Source organism: Leucopleurus acutus (genome assembly GCF_964270905.1).
Source record: "Leucopleurus acutus genome assembly, chromosome: 11".
NCBI lineage: Eukaryota > Metazoa > Chordata > Mammalia > Artiodactyla > Delphinidae > Leucopleurus > Leucopleurus acutus.
In genome coordinates this window covers 82,323,243-82,341,508 of record NC_139152.1, presented here as the reverse complement: position 1 = coordinate 82,341,508, position 18,266 = coordinate 82,323,243, and the positions used below count along the sequence as shown (strand labels likewise).

Genomic DNA, 18,266 nt, shown 5'->3' with positions numbered 1-18,266 from the left:
AACACAATTGTACTTAGTTGAAAGAATACAGATTATTTCCTACCAAATCCAGTAGTACAAGATCATTCAGTCTTGCCAGCCTTTGGTTTTGATAAAGGTCATTTTAAGTACATTTGTAGTTAGTTGCAATTACTAGGTCTATTGAAGGTTTGACAACCACCTAGGTACTACTTTTTCATTTTCAGGATTACATACTTGCCCATTTGATCTAAAAATTTTATGAAAAGTTTAAATTTAAGTGCTTTCCGTTTCTGCTTGGTGATTAGGCCTGATATGTAACATGTTCCCTTAAAAATCCAGTTGTTTGTTCTTTCCTTTCCACTTAGCTCCCGCACTGTTCAGTGGGGATTATCCCCTACAGTTGTTACAGATTGGCTATGAATGTAATAGAGGGAGGTGGGATGGGTGCCAATGGATATCATTTGAGAAGCTGAAGAGCAGCTTTGTCCTGCAAGGAGATAGGTGAATTAAAACCATGTTGAGCAGGAGACATGCATAATAGATACAGGAGTCAACAAAGCCCAAAGAGGGGAAAAGAATAGATGCACTACAGGAGGTCATTATGTTCTTTTCTTTCTTTACTTCTGAAACCTCTCAGGGAAGTTCAAACCCCTACAATTTTCTTGTCAATAAAGAAGTTAATTGCAAGTCAAGCGCATATAGAGATAAATCAGAGGCGGATACAAGTATGGCTTGTCATATTAATTCAAATTAAAGTCAAGTTGAATGAAAAGTGAAAAATAAAAAAGTGATATATACAGTATTTAAAGAAGTCTTTCCCTTCTAGGCACTTTGTATTTCATATTGGATTTTTGCCTCTAACTGAACTTTAAAAAAACTGAGACTTGTGCATAATATGTCTCTCAGGAGAAGCAAAATAAATGTCATCCACTAAAAAGGGGGCATGACATAATTACAGACATTTCTAACATATTGCACTGGTTCAACTTAGATGAAAATGTTATTATATAGGAGTAAATGTCTGTTCTTTTAAATGGTCAAGATTCATTAGGTATGCCAATTTGTGATGGAGTATTTGTGACATCTTTGAATTTTTAAAATTATTGTCAAATTTTAGAATGTGAACACATATTCTCTGCATTCCTGCTTTTCAAATCACTGGTACAGTTTATTTTATTATTTATTTTAAATTAATTAACTAATTAATTTATGGCTGCATTGGGTTTTCGTTGCTGTGTGCAGGGTTTCTCTAGTTGCAGGGAGCGGGGGCTACTCTTCGTTGCTGTGTGGTGGGCTTCTCATTGCGGTGGCTTCTCTTGTTGCGGAGCATGGGCTCTAGGTGCTCGGGCTTCAGTAGTTGCGGCTCGTGGGCTCAGTAGTTGTGGCTCGTGGGCTCTAGAGTGCAGGCTCAGTAGTTGTGGCACATGGGCTTAGTTGCTCCGCAGCATGTGAGATCTTCCTGGACCAGGGCTTAAACCCGTGTCCCCTGCATTGGCTGGCAGATTCTTAACCACTGCACCGCCAAGGAAGTCCCAAATCACTGGTACATTTTAAGTCTTATGAAAAAGTTTGTTATTGTAGTAAAGACAATTTATAGTAGATAAAATTACTGCCTGAGTCAGAAATTTTCAGTATAGAACCCCATAAGTTGCTTTCTTTTCCTATTAGAATTTGCCTAGTAGAATTGCTCTTAGATAGAAACTATTTGGATAGTATGAAAACAAAAGTGGTTGGCATGATAGCACAAAGTTTCTTAAGTGAATTTCAAGAAGAAGGGGTTCCTTCGGAATAAAGAAGTGCGAGTATTGATTTAACCCCTTAGCCAGAGGCTGTAAACCATCCATTGTGGGCTGAATGCCTTTTGGCGGGTAGCAGATATGTTTTGTTTAGATCACATACTTTTGGCTCACACTGTGTTTCTGTAAAAATTGAATTAGCTTTCAGCATTTAAAAATCTAGGATTTCAGCTAACTCCCCAGTTTGGGTTTCTCAAAAAAATGCAGGCTTTCGTTTTACTTCATTGCCGAACTTTAGATGGGGCATCTGCTCTCTGGTTAACCAGGCTCTGCAGGCTTTCCATTTTTTTTTGTTACATTGAGGTTGAATGTTAATCGACATTTATCCTTGCATTCAGATGCTATTTTCTTATGATTAAGAGAAAAGTGAGATGCTTCTTGTATCTATCTGGCTTTGCCACTTATTAGCTGAATGAACGTGGCCAAGTTAATAATCCTCCCCCTTTAGTTGTCACCTTTAAAACTGAGATAGTACTAGTGCCTGTGTCATAGTTTTGTGAAGATTAAATGAGTTAATTTATATTACTTAGAACACTGCTGGGTGCATAGTAAGCAATATTTAAGTTTTATTATTATTATATCCTCATCAGAATTGGAAAAATGAGAGACAGGCTGAGTGTGGGACAAAAAAAAAAAAAAAAGGTAAAATGTCAATAATAGGGAATTCCCTGGCTGTCCAGTTGTTGGGACTCTGCACTCTCACTGCCAGGGCCTGGGTTTGATCCCTGGTCACAGAACTAGGAGCCTGAATGCCATGCGGCACAGCCAAATAAAATGAAATGAAATAAAATTAAAAAAATAAAATAAATGTCAGTAAGAAAAGAATGGGGAAGAACATTATTTCTTTGTTGAACTAAAGTTCAATACGCAATTGTGCTTATCTTACAAGATTACAACACCATCATAAATTAAACTTATCCCACTTCATGCATGTATGTTACCTGACTGATCATTATATCCATCTGAATTTGATACCCCTGTTTAGGGATGAAGTCTATTCAAAGCATCATTCAGAGAGTTTTCAACCTTCAGGTAGGATATATTTACGGAAACTGAGGATGTTAAGGAAAGGTTGTGACAAAAATTTAGTTTTCAGAAAAAGTATTCATGAGTCTCTTCTAAAATATCTTTTCTGTTTTAATTAAAAAGCTTTAAATTAATAGCTCATCATGAAGTTCTTTCAGTTTGTTTGATTTTTTGAAGTTCTTTAAAAACTTAGGATATAAAGAAATAAATGAAAAAATGACCATCAAAAGTAAAACAAAATAGGGCTTCCCTGGTGGCGCAGTGGTTGAGAGTCTGTCTGCCGATGCAGGGGACACGAGTTTGTGCCCCGGTCCGGGAAGATCCCACATGCCGCAGAGTAGCTGGGCCCATGAGCCATGGCCGCTGAGCCTGCGCGTCCAGAGCCTGTGCTCCGCAACAGGAGAGGCCACAACAGTGAGAGGCCTGCGTACCGAAAAAAAAATAAAATAAAATAAATAAAACAAAGTTAAAGTTTTTTAAATAAATGAATTCAAGTATGTAATTTCAAAAACTTATATACACAGAATATTTAGATGGCGTGGGAAGATCAACAGTCCTTGAAGCACACATACAGGAAGATACAACCCAAGAAACACATATTTCATCTCCTGTTGAGTCTCCTTCCCAGAAGACCAAAAGTGAGTAGCTAATTGTAAAACCCTTGAAATGATACTAGTCTGCTATGTACTAAACTGTTATGTTTGTCCTATATGTACAAAAAGGCTCATACTTGTGAAAATGTCAGGTCTAATAAGTTATACTCTATATTTTATCCATTTATTCGGTCAACATTTATTGAGCTCCTGCTATTTGTCAGGCAGTATTCTTGGTCCTGAGATACAGTGGTGATCAAAGGGATAGCAATCCCTGCTGTCGTGAAGTTTACATGGAGTGGGTATTTCACAGTTGACTTATTTTTCCTAAGGTATGTTTTTAATGTAGAATAAAAATATTTATATATGGATTGTAACTGCTAGGTTTTTTTCAGAATGAATTATTGGGATGAAGTTCCTTTCTGAGAATAATTAGAAAAAAATGAATATTTGCATGCAGCCTACAAAATAGTCATGTTGACAGTTGATGCAGATTATATATCTGTTCCTTCTGTTGTCCCTTTATATCATAATTTATTAATTACTTACATAATTATTTGTTTAAATACGTTCTGTTTCTTTTTATTGAACCTAGGAAGTAGGCTCCCAGCACCATTTCAAATTTGTTAATGAATTGTTGAATGAATTCTGTCAGTGAAGTATAATGCCCATAAAAGACTACTGAAGATTAAATGCTGTAGTAAATGAAGCCTTAGGAATTGTAATTCCAGATGCTTTTATGTACTACATATATGTAAACCTTCAATACTTATTTCCATTTTGAGAAAGAATAAAAATAGGCAAAACTGGAATTTCTCTTTGTCTTTTAACATTATTGTACTAATTATGATTTAGTACCTTGCTTTCAGCAAAATAAATTTTCTGACAACTTAATCTTGTTTGCCATATTTTGAGTTCTAGCACCATACTAGTTATATTTTTGTTGTTTAACATCAAGTTTTCGCAGTATTCTTTCTTGAAACTTTTGAAAAATTTACTGTTTTCTTACAGGTGAAACTGTGACTGGTGAATTATCAAAACTCTTGGATGAAATAAAGCTCTGTCAAGAAAAGGATTATTCTTTTGAAGATTTGTGCCACACAATATCAGACCACTACTTAGATAATTTGAGCAAGATTTCAGAGGAAGAACTTGGGAAAAATGGAAGCCAGAGTGTAGTAAGTAAGGGGGGAAAGAAGACAATGCGTCTGTCTTTGCCAGTTTGTTGTGTACCTGAGAGGCATAGGATTTATGTGTTATCCTATCTTCAGATTTAGCCAGTGTCAAATGTCAAGCTTCCTGTTGCTCTTGCCCTGATATTCATTGGTGTTTCATTCTCACTGCATGTGTAGGGAAGAAATGCTTTGATAAATCGCTTATGGATTGTGATGATCTCACTGTTAGACCCTCTTAACACATGAATTCATAGTTTCTTTATGTTCTTTTAGTTTTATTGGGCATAATGATATTGGTTTCCAAAGAAAAAAGAAAACCTTCCTTTTGTCTCTTTTCCCTGTTTTCTCTATGATCTGAGTCTAACCCCATCTTGAAGAAGAAAGACAAAGCTGAGCCATGCGTATATACTTCCCCAGCCACTCCGTAAGTCATAATAGGTGAGAGACGTTGTGGAAAGTTTGACCTGCATATTTCTATAATCTTATGCAAATCCAAATGGATTTGCATGCAACCTATAAGCTCAGAATTTAAATCATGTGTTAGAGATTCTTGCTTATTTGGATTTTTATGTTAACACGATAGCAAGAAAAATTGTAGAGAATCAATCAGATTAAAGTCAAGATTTGTGTACCTGTCTTTTATCCTATAGAGGAAGGATTTATAGGATGCATTGGTATTAAAGGAAATGCATTACTATGATATGAATCCTTTTCTCACTTTTAGAACTTAGTTTGTTATAGAAATATTACACTTTCTTCAAAAGCCCATAATAGAGTGGATTGTGTTAAGTATGTCATTTTATTTATGAAAGCTAAAAAAACAATTGCTAAGTATAGTGACTGTTATGAGAACATTTACTTCATTTAGTTACTGAATGTGAGCAGTGACAGTTTCCCAGGGTAGTATTTGCTTGTCTAGGTCCATGGCCAGTCTTACCTTCTAGGCCTGTTTTTTCTTTTTATCCTTTGCCACCCTGTCTTTTGAAAACATCACATTATTGGCTCCAATAAAAGCTCTTTTGAATTATTATGATTAATTATATATATACTGAAGTAATTACTTGTAGTTTTACCAAATGAAATTTTTATATTGATGAAATATTTACTATAGTAATTTTAATGTTAGGACAAAACTCCTTGTTTTAAATAAATCTAAAACAGGTCTATGTTAACTCCAATTACAAACCAGTTACATTTCAACATTTCCTTGAAAATTGGTTAGAAATTAAAACATATTTATCCTACATAAACAGTACATGGTGTTCAGGTCCCTTAAGTGGCTGCTTCGGACCCTCTACTTCTTAACCCACAGATTTTCTGAAAGCCCTAATTTTCTAGACCAGTGGTTTCTAATCTTTTCTTGTTGTAGGCACCAGTAGTAAACAAATTTTGAGCAAACATCCCAAATGTATTTATAATTTTTTTTATATATATATATATATATACACACACACACACACACACACACATATATACACACACGTATTCTACGAATATATGCTATAAATTATGGGGCATATACTACAAGAGAAATTCAAGTGAAGAGGATAAAGAATAAGTGTAAAATAGAAGATCTAATTTTTTTTCTTTTATTCAATTGGTATCTTGTACACTTTGGGCTCTACATGATCTGCTTGGAGAACGTAATTCAAACTTACAGCTTTTGGGTGGGGATGGCAGGGGCTTTTGGCATTTAGAGGGTGACATAATTTGGGGAAATGATGGCCAAGTTTTTCTGTAAGTCAAAGACTGTTATTGTGATAGTAGTAAGGGAGAAATGAATGCTCATAAGTTGAAGTTAAGTTCAAAATTCAAGTTTGTACTTCCATACAAGCAATCACTGTTTGTTCCTGTGACAAACTTTATATTGAGTTCTTTGAAAATATTGTCATACAAAATATTAAAGGTTACGTGAGGCAGAAAAGCAGAGGGTACATATGAGTAAGAGCAAGCAGTTCTATTTATCTGGAATAATAAAGTTTATAAAGGGGGACAATGGGAGGTAAGATTAGAAGATAGGTCAAGGTCAGGCCATGGATGATTTTGAATGTCAGGGTGAGAATTTTGGTATTTATTTTTTAGGAAATGAGAAAAATCTAAAGGATTTTAGACACATAAAAGGCTTTATTGGAAGTGGCCTTTCAGAAGTTGAATCCGATAGAACTTGTTATTGAATGTTTAAAAGTAATGCAATTTCTTAGAATCTTCTCTACAGCCTGTGTTTTATTTGGGTCATTCTTGTTTTGTTGAATATCTGTTTCCATTTATCAAAAGTGTTTTTCCAAGTTTTTAAAATGAATTATACTCTCAAATTATGCAAAAAATTTAATTGAGTACTTACAGATCACCTGATATAGATGGTCATTACCACGTTGTGAGCTATAGAATTTATAATAGCAATAATGAGATGCGGTTTCTGACTTCAGGGAGTTCAAAATTTCTACCCCAAGAAGTCTTCGATTGCAGTGTGCAGAAAAGACTAACATATAAACAACAAATATATATTACAAGAGCTGACATTTATTAGGTGCTTGCTATTTGCTGTTCTAATGCTTCATATGACTTATGCCACCTAATCCACACAGTAATCCTAACAATGGAGTTACAGATTTGGGAAATGACTCAGCTGGCAATTGACAGATCTAGGATTCAAACTCAGAGCCAATGTCATTACTTCCCAGCTACATTTCTTATAATAAACTACCCTGTGGCCAAAGGAATGTTTTTTTAAAGGGAGAGGTTAGTGATTTATAGCTATTCATTGAAGTCTTCATGGTAGTAGGGAGAAATTAAACTGGGATATGGAGGAAGGGGACACATTCTTTGCACTTGTATTGGAATGAATGAATGGGAGAGGATTCTAGCCTGCAGAAATAGGATGTGCAAAAGCACAAAGGTGAGGCCTAGCATTTAACATGAGGATGATTTACCATAAGAATTTGTTTTGAAATGTAGTGGGGAGTAAAGCTGGATAAGTAACGATAATATTTAACACTGATGGAACACTTTATTTATATTAACCGATTTAATCCTCATACTAACCCTATGATATAGGTAGTATTATTCCTCCCATTTTACAGATGAGAAAACGAAGGCACAGAGAAATTGTATGACTTTCCCAAGTTTATACGGTAAGTACCAGGGCCAGGATCTGAACAAAGGCAGTCTGGGGCTTGGAGCCATACCCCTTACCACTCAACTATTTACTTAGAGAACAGGGACAAATAATTAGATTTGGGGAGCTAGTCAGAAGTTTAATATTGATGCTGAGGGGAATAACTTTTGAGTATGGGAGTTCTTTCATGAAGGTGACATTTTTAGAAGATAAAAGTGGTAACTATATGTCAGATGTTCTGGGGAGGGATTCAAACAGTGACTCTCAGCAATGGTCATACATTAGACTTATCTGGGAAGACTTCAGAAAATACTGACACCCTCAGGTATCATGGCAGACCAACTAAATCATAATTGTTTTGGCTGACTCTGAGCATTGTTCTTTTTTTTTTTTTTTAGCATCTTTATTGGAGTATAATTGCTTTACATTGTTGTGTTAGTTTCTGCTGTATAACAAAGTGAATCAGCTATATGTATACATATATCCCCATATCCCCTCCCTCTTGCGTCTCCCTCCCACCCTCCCTATCCCACCCCTCTAGGTGGTCACAAAGCACCAAGCTGATCTCCCTGTGCTATGCGGCTGCTTCCCACTAGCTATCTATTTTACATTTGATAGTGTATATATGTCCATGCCATTCTCTCACTTCGTCCCAGCTTACCCTTCCCCCTCCCCATGTCCTCAAGTCCATTCCCTACATCTGTGTCTTTATTCCTGTCCTACCCCTAGGTTCTTCAGAACCTTTTTTTTTTTTTTAGATTCTATATATATGTGTTAGCATACAGTATTTGTTTTTCTCTTTTTGACTTACTTCACTCTGTATGACAGACTCTAGGTCCATCCACCTCACTACAAATAACTGAATTTCATTTCTTTTTATGGCTGAGTAATATTCCATTGTATGTGCCACATCTTTATCCATTCATCTGTCGATGGACACTTAGGTTGCTTCCATGTCCTGGCTATTGTAAATAGTGCTGCAGTGAATATTGTGGTACATGACTCTTTGAATTATGGTTTTTTCAGGGTATATGCCCAGTAGTGGGATTGCTGGGTCATATGATAGTTCTATTTTTAGTTTTTTAAGGAACCTCCATACTATTCTCCATAGTGGCTGTATCAATTTACATTCCAACCAATAGTGCCAGAGGGTTCCCTTTTCTTCACACCCTCTCCAGCATTTATTATTTGTATATTTTTTGATGATGGCCATTCTGACTGGTGTGAGGTGATATCTCATTGTAGTTTTGATTTGCATTTCTCTAATGATTAGTGATGTTGAGCATCCTTTCATGTGTTTCTTGGCAATCTGTATATCGTCTTTGGAGAAATGTCTATTTAGGTCCTCTGCCCATTTTTGGATTGGGTTGTTTGGTTTTTTGATACTGAGCTGCATGAGCTGCTCATATATTTTGGAGATTAATCCTTTGTCAGTTGCTTCATTTGCAAATATTTTCTCCCATTCTGAGGGTTGTCTTTTGGTCTTGTTTATGGTTTCCTTTGCTGTGCAAAACTTTTAAGTTTCATTAGGTCCCATCTGTTTATTTTTGTTTTTATTTCCATTTCTCTAGGAGGTGGGTCAAAAAGGATCTTGTTGTAATTTATGTCATAGAGTGTTCTGCCTATGTTTTTTTGGGGTTTTTTTTGTTTCTTTTTTAACATCTTTATTGGAGTATAATTGCTTTACAATGGTTTCTGCTTTATAACAAAGTGAATCAGTTATACGTATACATATGTCCCCATACCTCTTCCCTCTTGCATCTCCCTCCCTCCCACCCTCCCTATCCCACCCCTCTAGGTGGTCACAAAGCACCGAGCTGATCTCCCTGTGCTATGTGGCTGCTTCCCACTAGCTATCTATTCTACGTTTGGTAGTGTATATATGTCCATTCTATCTATGTTTTCCTCTAAGAGTTTTATAGTGTCTGGCCTTACATTTAGGTCTTTAATCCATTTTGAGTTTATTTTTGTATACGGTGTTAGGGAGTGTTTTGTTTTTTTTTTTTTTTTTTTTGCGGTACATGGGCCTCTCACTGTTGTGGCTTCTCCCGCTGTGGAGCACAGGCTCTGACGCGCAGGCTCAGCGGCCATGGCTCATGGGCCCAGCCGCTTCGCAGCATGTGGGATCCTCCTGGACCGGGGCACAAACCCGTGTCCCTTGCATCAGCAGGCGGACTCTCAACCACTGTGCCAACAGGGAAGCCCAGGGAGTGTTCTAATTTCATTCTTTTACATGTAGCTGTCCAGTTTTCCCAGCACCACTTATTGAAGAGGATGTCTTTTCTCCATTGTATACTCTTGCCTCCTTTATCAAAGATAAGGTGACCATATGTGCATGGGTTTATCTCTGGGCTTTCTCTCCTGTTCCATTCATCTATATTTCTGTTTTTGTGCCAGTACTGTACCATACTGTCTTGATTACTGTAGCTTTGTAGTATAGTCTGAAGTCCAGGAGCCTGATTCCTGCAGCTCCCTTTTTCTTTCTCAAGATTGCCTTCACTATTTGGGGTCTTTTGTGTTTCCATACAAATTACGCAATTTTTTGTTCTAGTTCTGTGAAAAATGCCACTGGCAGTTTGATAGGGATTTCATTGAATCTGTAGATTGATTTGGGTTGTATAGTCATTTTCACAGTGTTGATTCTTTGAGCATTGTTCTTTTAAAAAGCTTATTCTAACATGCATATTATTGGCCTAGAGGACCAAAAATCTGCTGGGACCTTACTGAGGTAATTCAGGCCTCAGATGATGCATCTGAACTGAGGTCTTGATAACACCACAGGATTATAGAATTTTAGATCTAAATAAATCTGATAGATCTTCCGATGCCCAGCCTAATTCCCATACTGTCCAGTGTAAGAGTTCTCTTGAATTAGGGAGCTTTTTAGTTTATCATTCAGGAAAATTCAAAGTATAGTCCAGCCATAGTCCTAAATTACAATTATTTCTATATTTTAATGCAATATCAAATGTGGAAAACAGGTTTGTTTATTATTCACATTTTTGGCTGAGGATGGGCATTTGGGTTCATTTAAACTTTAATTTTAGATTATATGAAACATTCAACTTCTTCATTGTAATACGAAAAATAATTCCAAAATTTAAAAGAAATCAAAATGTAAGGAAAATATGTTTTGTAGCATTTATGTTATTAATAAATGTATTTTTCATATTAATTATTTGGCTTGAATTTTGTGGGTATTTTAACTATTCTTCATCAGTTTAGCTTTTATTGCTTTTTTCTTCCGATAGAGGGCGCTCTAATTCAGTAATTTAAAATACAAAATCAGCCGTCTTATGTAAGAACTTTTATTTTTGTATTGGAGGTTTGGGTTTTATTAAAATATTAGCCTTAAGGTGGTAGTTTGAATAATTTTACTAAAATAAGTGAATTAGAAATTAAATTCTTATTATGATTGTATCTATTTGATAGAAGGTTTTACATTTAATGTGAAGGGCATCTCAAGTTAAAATTACGTTTTATTTTGCATAAATTTTAATTCAAAAGTCAGTCTGTTTTTAATTCTTTTGTAATACGCATATGGAATCATTTTCTAAGTTGAATTAAGACATTATATAATCTAGAATGTAAATTTTGAAGAAATATAAATATCTTCACATTCTTTTCAACCCCTGAAATTTAGGTTTTTGAAAGAATATAAAATTATCTGAAAAAAATTTTCTATTCTCTTCATTTGTTTTTCCAAGTCATATTTGCAGCTTTCCCTCCATGTCTGTAAACAACGTACACAACTCTTAAATGTGAACACGCGATGCCTTAGAGAAATTTGATGATAACATAAGATCATTAGAGCAAATTTCAGAATTTAGGTTTCAGGAAAACATTGTTTTAAGATATAAAATTAAAAAGGCATTATTGCCTCATCAGCCTGTGCTTCTAAGAAATAAATAAGAAGCATCAGGGATGAAATGCATTATGTAGTTTTTCTTCTGAGGGGAAACCTAGACACAAGCAGCATCTAAAGGTTATTGTTTGAAAGGGGTTGTGTTGGCAGGTTTTTCTTTCTTTTTTTTTTTTGCCGTACGCGGGCCTCTCACTGTTGTGGCCTCTCCCGTTGCAGAGCACAGGCTCCGGACACGCAGGCTCAGCGGCCATGGCTCACGGGCCCAGCCGCTCTGCGGCATGTGGGATCTTCCCGGACCGGGGCACGAACCCATGTCCCCTGCATTGGCAGGCGGACTCTCAACCACTGCGCCACCAGGGAAGCCCTGTTGGCAGGTTTTGAGCTATTTAACTCTTCTCGCTTATCTCTTTTATGTTATTTCACTTTCGGTCCAATGTAGAATCCTTAATTATGTTTAAGCTTTCTGAAGTATGAGATATTTAGCATTTTAAGATTTCAGGTTCAACTTCTCAGTTTTTATGCCAAGCTTCTATAAATTGCATGAGAGCACTCTCAGGGTGGGGAGGGGTGTCTATAGGAAAATATAGTTAATTTGGTGCCAAAATTTTCAAGTCTTAAAATAGACTCAAATTAGGCTGCCTAAAATTCAAATGGTGTTTCTGATACAAAGTTAACTTTCAAACATATTTTAACACAATTCTAGAGCTTAATATCAGGAATGCAGAAATTTCAGAATCGTGAGAGACTTTAGTGGCTATCTCATCCAGTTCCTGTCAGAATCAGAGTACTTCAGGAAATGAATTTTCTATATAGAGTGTTCTTCTTACAAGATTGTAAGTGATTCTTTAGCATATATGAATTTTTTAAATAGTGGAGCTAAATCTTAAGCAGTGGTAACTATTATTTTATTGGGAATATAATATTCAGAAGGGTATTTGTAACTTTAATAATTCATGTCTTACATAGTTGAACAAATTTTTTGGAAGTGATGACTCAAGGCTGCTGTGTATTAAGCCCAGGTTTGGTTTGTCCTAACAGATTCTCCAGGATTTAGGGAATGCATAGATTCTGTTGACCTATATTTGTATTTTGAAACTGATACCATTAACCATATATATGTACTAAATGTACACGCAAGGAAAAATCCAGAATCAGAATGGTAAGATTTTTGTCTCTATTTTTACCCTAGGAAGAAAATTTGTACCTTTAGTGAATCTAAGAAGATCCTTTAGATAAATGGCTACTAGGATAAAAGAGACACTCTTCTGAATTTCAGACACAATTGCTTTTATCTTTCATGTCACATCTCTGTTCTATTTTGTCTTGTAAGTTTATACATTTTTAAATATTACTTCTTATAGACTCCTTGATGGCATGATCTATATTTGATTGACCTCTGTAATCACATCCTGCCTAGCACAATGACTTGAATGTAGTGGTCTCTCAGTGAAAGTTCATTGAATGAATAAATACATAAGAAGGCAGACACTGCATGTGAGTGCACATCTTCTTGTAAATAAACCATCATCATCGAAAAACATGTTTAATTATTTGGAGGTGAATTTCAGAGTACAAGGACAAGTGTTTTTCCATCAAGCATGGAGTTTCAATTTTTTAGGGAGGTAACTTAGTCTAGCAGTTAATAGCATAAACCTGGGTTTGCATTCTTGTTCCGCCACTTACTAGCAGAGTGACCTTTGGAAGATATTTGATTTTTTCAAGCCTTTGTTTACTCATTACTAAAAAAAAAAAAGAAGTTTAATATGGTTTTCTGTCAGTCACAGAAAAAGAGCTATTTTCTTTTGTGTTGTTAAAAACATGCCATCTTGATTTTTATGTTTCATAGACTTTGTCTAGCTTTGTCTAGACTTTCTAATAATCACTCAGTGTCAACATAGAGGGGATTTCTCTAGTGAAATGCTAAATAAATATTCAGTTCTTGGATTAGTCATAGTCACTATTTTTCTTTGAAAAAACCAATCATCTATTATAGTCAGGTCTGCACATGTTAGGGAGGAATAGCAAACATGGCAAATAATTGATCTTACATGAAAAATTATCTCAATAAACAGATTCCTGGCTCAAAGTAAAAACACAGAATTCAATGGGACTTAATATAAAATCCCCCATTAGATTCCTAAAAATTTAGTGATATAAGATGGGAGAGGTTTAATTTGGGGGAATAGTTCATGCAAAAAGTTCTGGGTGTTTAAGTGACCAAAATTGCAATGTGAACCAACAGTGAAATGTGGCTGCTAAAAATCAATAAACAGTTTCCAAGCTTTGATCTCTGAAAATAGCATTTATTAAGTACTAAGTTTTAACTAAGTTCTAGACATTGTGGTAAGCATGTTAAAGTCATTATCTCCTTTATTCCTCACAACAGTGCGATGAGGTAGGTTTTATTATTCTCAATGTGGAAATTAAGAGTAAAATAACTTGGCCAGGGTCATAGAACTATCAAAAAGTGAAGCTGCTATCTGAACTTAGGTTTGCTATCTTACAAGATCATGATTCTAACCATTAGGTCAGCCTGTCTGTCATTAGTACCTTCCACATTGACTACCCTTACCTTTTCATCATCCCCACCATCTTGCAATTTCACTTGAATTATTGCAGGAGCCTCTTATCCTATCTTCTAGTTTTCTCTCTTCACTTGCCCCAATTTATTCTTGATACTCTTGCCAAATCAATATGCCTTAAGTGTAATTCTGATTATTTCATTCTCCTCAAAGCTAGCACTGGTCCTCACTATACAAATTCAGTACAGAACAGAATTTTAACTCTGGCATTCAAGGCCTTCCATGTTCTAGCTTCATCATATATTTCCAGCTTTCTTCCATTAATGTCTTAGATAAATTTAATGTTCTGGTAAAATACATTATTCTCAAGTGTGTGTCTTTCAAATAGATTATTCTCAAGCGTGTGTCTTTCCTTATCTCTGCTCATGCTCACATGTTTTATCCATGTGTAATTCTTTTCCCTATTGTTTTTACTTATTGAAAACCATCCTTCGCAAAACCTTTTTTGATCCTCCTATTTAGATCCAACTATTTGGATCAGATATCATTAATTTTATATATACCTATTATGCAGATTTCATAGTCTGCTGTGTAGTATTGGTGCAAAATCTTCTTTTTTGACTTTGCTTAGAAGCCCTTTGATGACAGGGAAATATTGATCTCTGTGTGTGAGTGTGTATCCATAGCATAGTTCCTCACTCACGTGCTTAATAAACATTTGTTAAATTGATAATGATACACAATGGACATCAAAAGTCTGTTTAATAACTGAATTTAGTGTATACCTATGGAAGAGCTCTAACAAGGAGTCTTTTTAATCTCAGAAGAACTTCCTCTGTTGGTTGATGTTTCAAATAATGAATGCCTCACCATTTGATTTGAAGATGAAGTGAAATACCCAGTTAAACTATATTATAAACTTCCTCACAACATAAAATCACAAACATCTTAGGTCAAGTCATACCTTTCTTAAGTAGTAATGCATCTCTTTTACTGATAACAAAGAAGTCTTACATTGCAAATACCATGTTTGATTCCTGATAACATAGAAAAAGGAAATCTACTGTAAGAATATGGTAACATATATCTCAATTATATTATTAAATTTTCAAATCTTCAATTTTGTGATAAACATTTTTTTAATTCATCACTGTTATTCTTTCTGTATAAGTTGAGAGGGCCTATTTTTGAAGCAGTTTTTTCAGTTAATCATAAAGAAAATGGGCTTAAGCCTACACCCTACGTTTTCCCCCAATTGTTAATGATTATTGCTGATTATGATGTGCTCAACTGATGCATAGTATTATTTTGTGCACATTTTAAAATGTGTTTAACACTAAAATATCTTAATACTAAGAGCATTCTGTTAAGGTATCCAAAGGCAGCAAACTCTCTTCCTAATTAAACTTTTATATATTCGAATTTTATGAAGTTTGTGAAGTGATCATTTTATCTACTCTGCAGATGCAACATCAGCCAATTTTTGTTCTGATATTTTCATTCTCTCTGATCTCTCTCTAATGTCTAACTTGAATTTAATCTTCCTAACAGAAGAACTCAGCTATTATGATTTCCCTGAGAATCTATACTTTATACTCAGGAGTTAATTGTAATATTTTGTTGAAAATTTGATAATAATTCAACTTTATTCTAATCTTACTCTCCAGATAATGATGAAGTTAATTTTTGACAGCTCTTAGCCGCATGTCACCTTTACCTTGTTCGTTTGCCATAATGCACCTGATTTGTAGTTCTGTTTCATGGTGCACATTTGAGAGTTCTTGATTCTCTTTTGGAGTAAAGGCCTTGGACAGCCTGCCATTATAAAGGAATCCTATTTTGCTTCCTAATGCTGAAGGAAATCAGTCTAGAGCCTGAGCTTAAAGAGACATGTCAGTGGCGATAATCACTTATCTTCATGTTCAGGGAAATGTTTTTCACCTTGAAGAGCAAATTAATACTAATGGAATATTGGACTAGTAACCAAGAAAAAATTACTGAAATCGCTCATGCTTCTAACATATTTTATCATGGGGCCATTTGGGACATGACTACTGAATATTGGAATCAATTCAGCCTCTAACAGATGAAGAATTAGATTTCTCTACGATACAATCAAAGTCAGTAACAGTAGATGGAAAAGATACTGTGTGGCCTGCTTTAATCTCAGGATTAGAATTTTAAAATTGTCTGGTATTATTTTAACTTGCTTTTGCCAGAATTTTTATTTCTACCATCTATGCTTTTTAAAGTTTAAATGTTTTGGTTGCTTGCAGTTTCACAACAGTTCCATTTAGTTGATAGCTGCCAGTCTATACTACCAAATCATTAATAATGAGAAACAAAGTCTTAATTTGGAGAAAGAATAGGTAGTCAAGAAAATGAATTTGATGGGGAGTGAAAGGTCCTAAAATGAATGAAGATAATGAACCAGTGAGAAGTGTATATTAGTAAAAGTGGAACTAGCTTGCCCCCCAAATGAATGAGACAAACATTGACATATGTTACATCTTTTCCTATAATCATCCATTCTATGTTGCTGAAATAAATCTATTCTAGCCTTGAAGAAGATTTTCTTTTTGCTCTATAATCTTGCTTTTACTTAGCAAAGTGCCATTTTCCTAAACATTTAAAGAATCTTTATTGTCATAGTTATTATCATCAGCTTCACTAACTTACTGAGTCCCCACCTTAAGGAATTATACTAATTTCTTCAATAACATGTATTTGTAACTTGGAGTAACATTTTAGTGTAGAAAATAAGAACTTTGAACTCAAACTCAAAGACTTGTGTTTGAATCCCAGTTCTACTCCTTAGATAAATACTACCCTGATCTTCAGATTTCTCATCTGCAGCAAAGTGTTTCTAAAAGGTCTTTCTCACCTCGACCTACTGAATCAGAATGTCTGGAGCTGGATTACTTACAATAAAACTCCCTAGGTGATTCTTATGCTGTTTGTGAACTGCACTATAACAGTTTAAAAATGTTGATTTCTTTGAGTCAACTACTCAGACCCATTTTCTTCTTACCCACATGTATCTATGGATCTCAGATTCCAATGATCTGACCCTAATTTGCCTTTACTTTCTCTTACTGCTCCTATGAATGCAAATTTGATTGGTCATCAAGGCAAAATGACTTACCGTTTAAGGTTTGCTTTTCCTGTTTCTGTGAAAAATGCCATTGGAATTTTGATAGGTATTGCATTGAATCTATAGATGGCTTTGGACTAATATAGAACTTTTAGCAATACTGATTCTCCTGATCCATGAACACAGACTATCTTTCCATATGTTTGTGTCTTCATTTTCTTTTAAGTGTTGTAGTTTTCAATTAATCATAAAGATTAATAGATCTTTCACCTTGGCTAAATTTATACATAAGTATTGTATTGTTTTTGATACTCTTGTGAATTGGATTGTTTTCTTTATTTTTCAGATATTTTGTTGTTAGTGTATAGAAATGCAAATGATTTCTATATGTTGGTTTTGTATCCTGCAGCTTAACTGAATTTATTGATTAGTTCTAGGTTTTTTGGTGGATTCCATTGGAATCTGAAATCCACAGATGGAGGTGGAGTCTTTAGGATTTCCCATATATGACATCATATTGTCTGCGAAGACAGTTTTCCTCTTTCCTTTTTGATTTGTATGCCTTTTATTTCTTTTTCTTGCCTGATTGCTCTGGCTAGGACTTACAGTACTATGTCGAATAGGAGCAGTGAGAGTAGGCACCCTCTTGTCTTGTTCTTAGTCTTAGAGGAAAAGCTTTCAACCTTTCACCATTGAGTATGATGTTAGCTGTGGGCTTGTCATATATGGCCTTTATTATGTTGAGATATGTTCTTTCTATACCCCATTTGTTGAGTGTTTTTATCATGAAAGGATGTTGAATTTTGTCAAAAGCTTTTTCTGCATCTATTGAGATGATCGTATGATTTTTATCTTTCATTCTATGTAACTTAACTTTATTCTTGAAATTAAATAAAACTGGTGTTAAAGTACCATATACAGTATAAAGTGGTATTCAGAAGAATATATTATCATCCTTTCATTTTCAGTTCTTCAAATTCGTAGACTATACTCACTGCTGCTCACTTGTCCTTAAAATTCTATCTTCTCTGTTATAACCCAACTTTGGCCTGCTTCTCCCTGACCCCCCTCCTTATTTACGTAAAACGCTGTAGGAATGAAACTAAACCTATTTCAAGT

At 35.0% G+C, this 18,266-nt stretch overlaps 1 protein-coding gene across 7 annotated transcripts in view; it reads left to right on the top strand.

Annotated features, from left to right (window-relative positions):
* ANKS1B (ankyrin repeat and sterile alpha motif domain containing 1B) overlaps positions 1–18,266 on the top strand; it is a gene marked incomplete at both ends in the record, with an annotated part of 1,174,646 nt that overhangs the window by 214,224 nt on the left and 942,156 nt on the right. For all 7 annotated transcript variants that reach the window (XM_082850046.1, XM_082850043.1, XM_082850045.1 and 4 more), the window contains 2 exons: positions 3,308–3,421; positions 4,388–4,554. In XM_082850046.1, the coding sequence (XP_082706172.1) occupies positions 3,308–3,421; positions 4,388–4,554 (281 nt within the window). The remainder of the gene's footprint in view (positions 1–3,307; positions 3,422–4,387; positions 4,555–18,266) is intronic.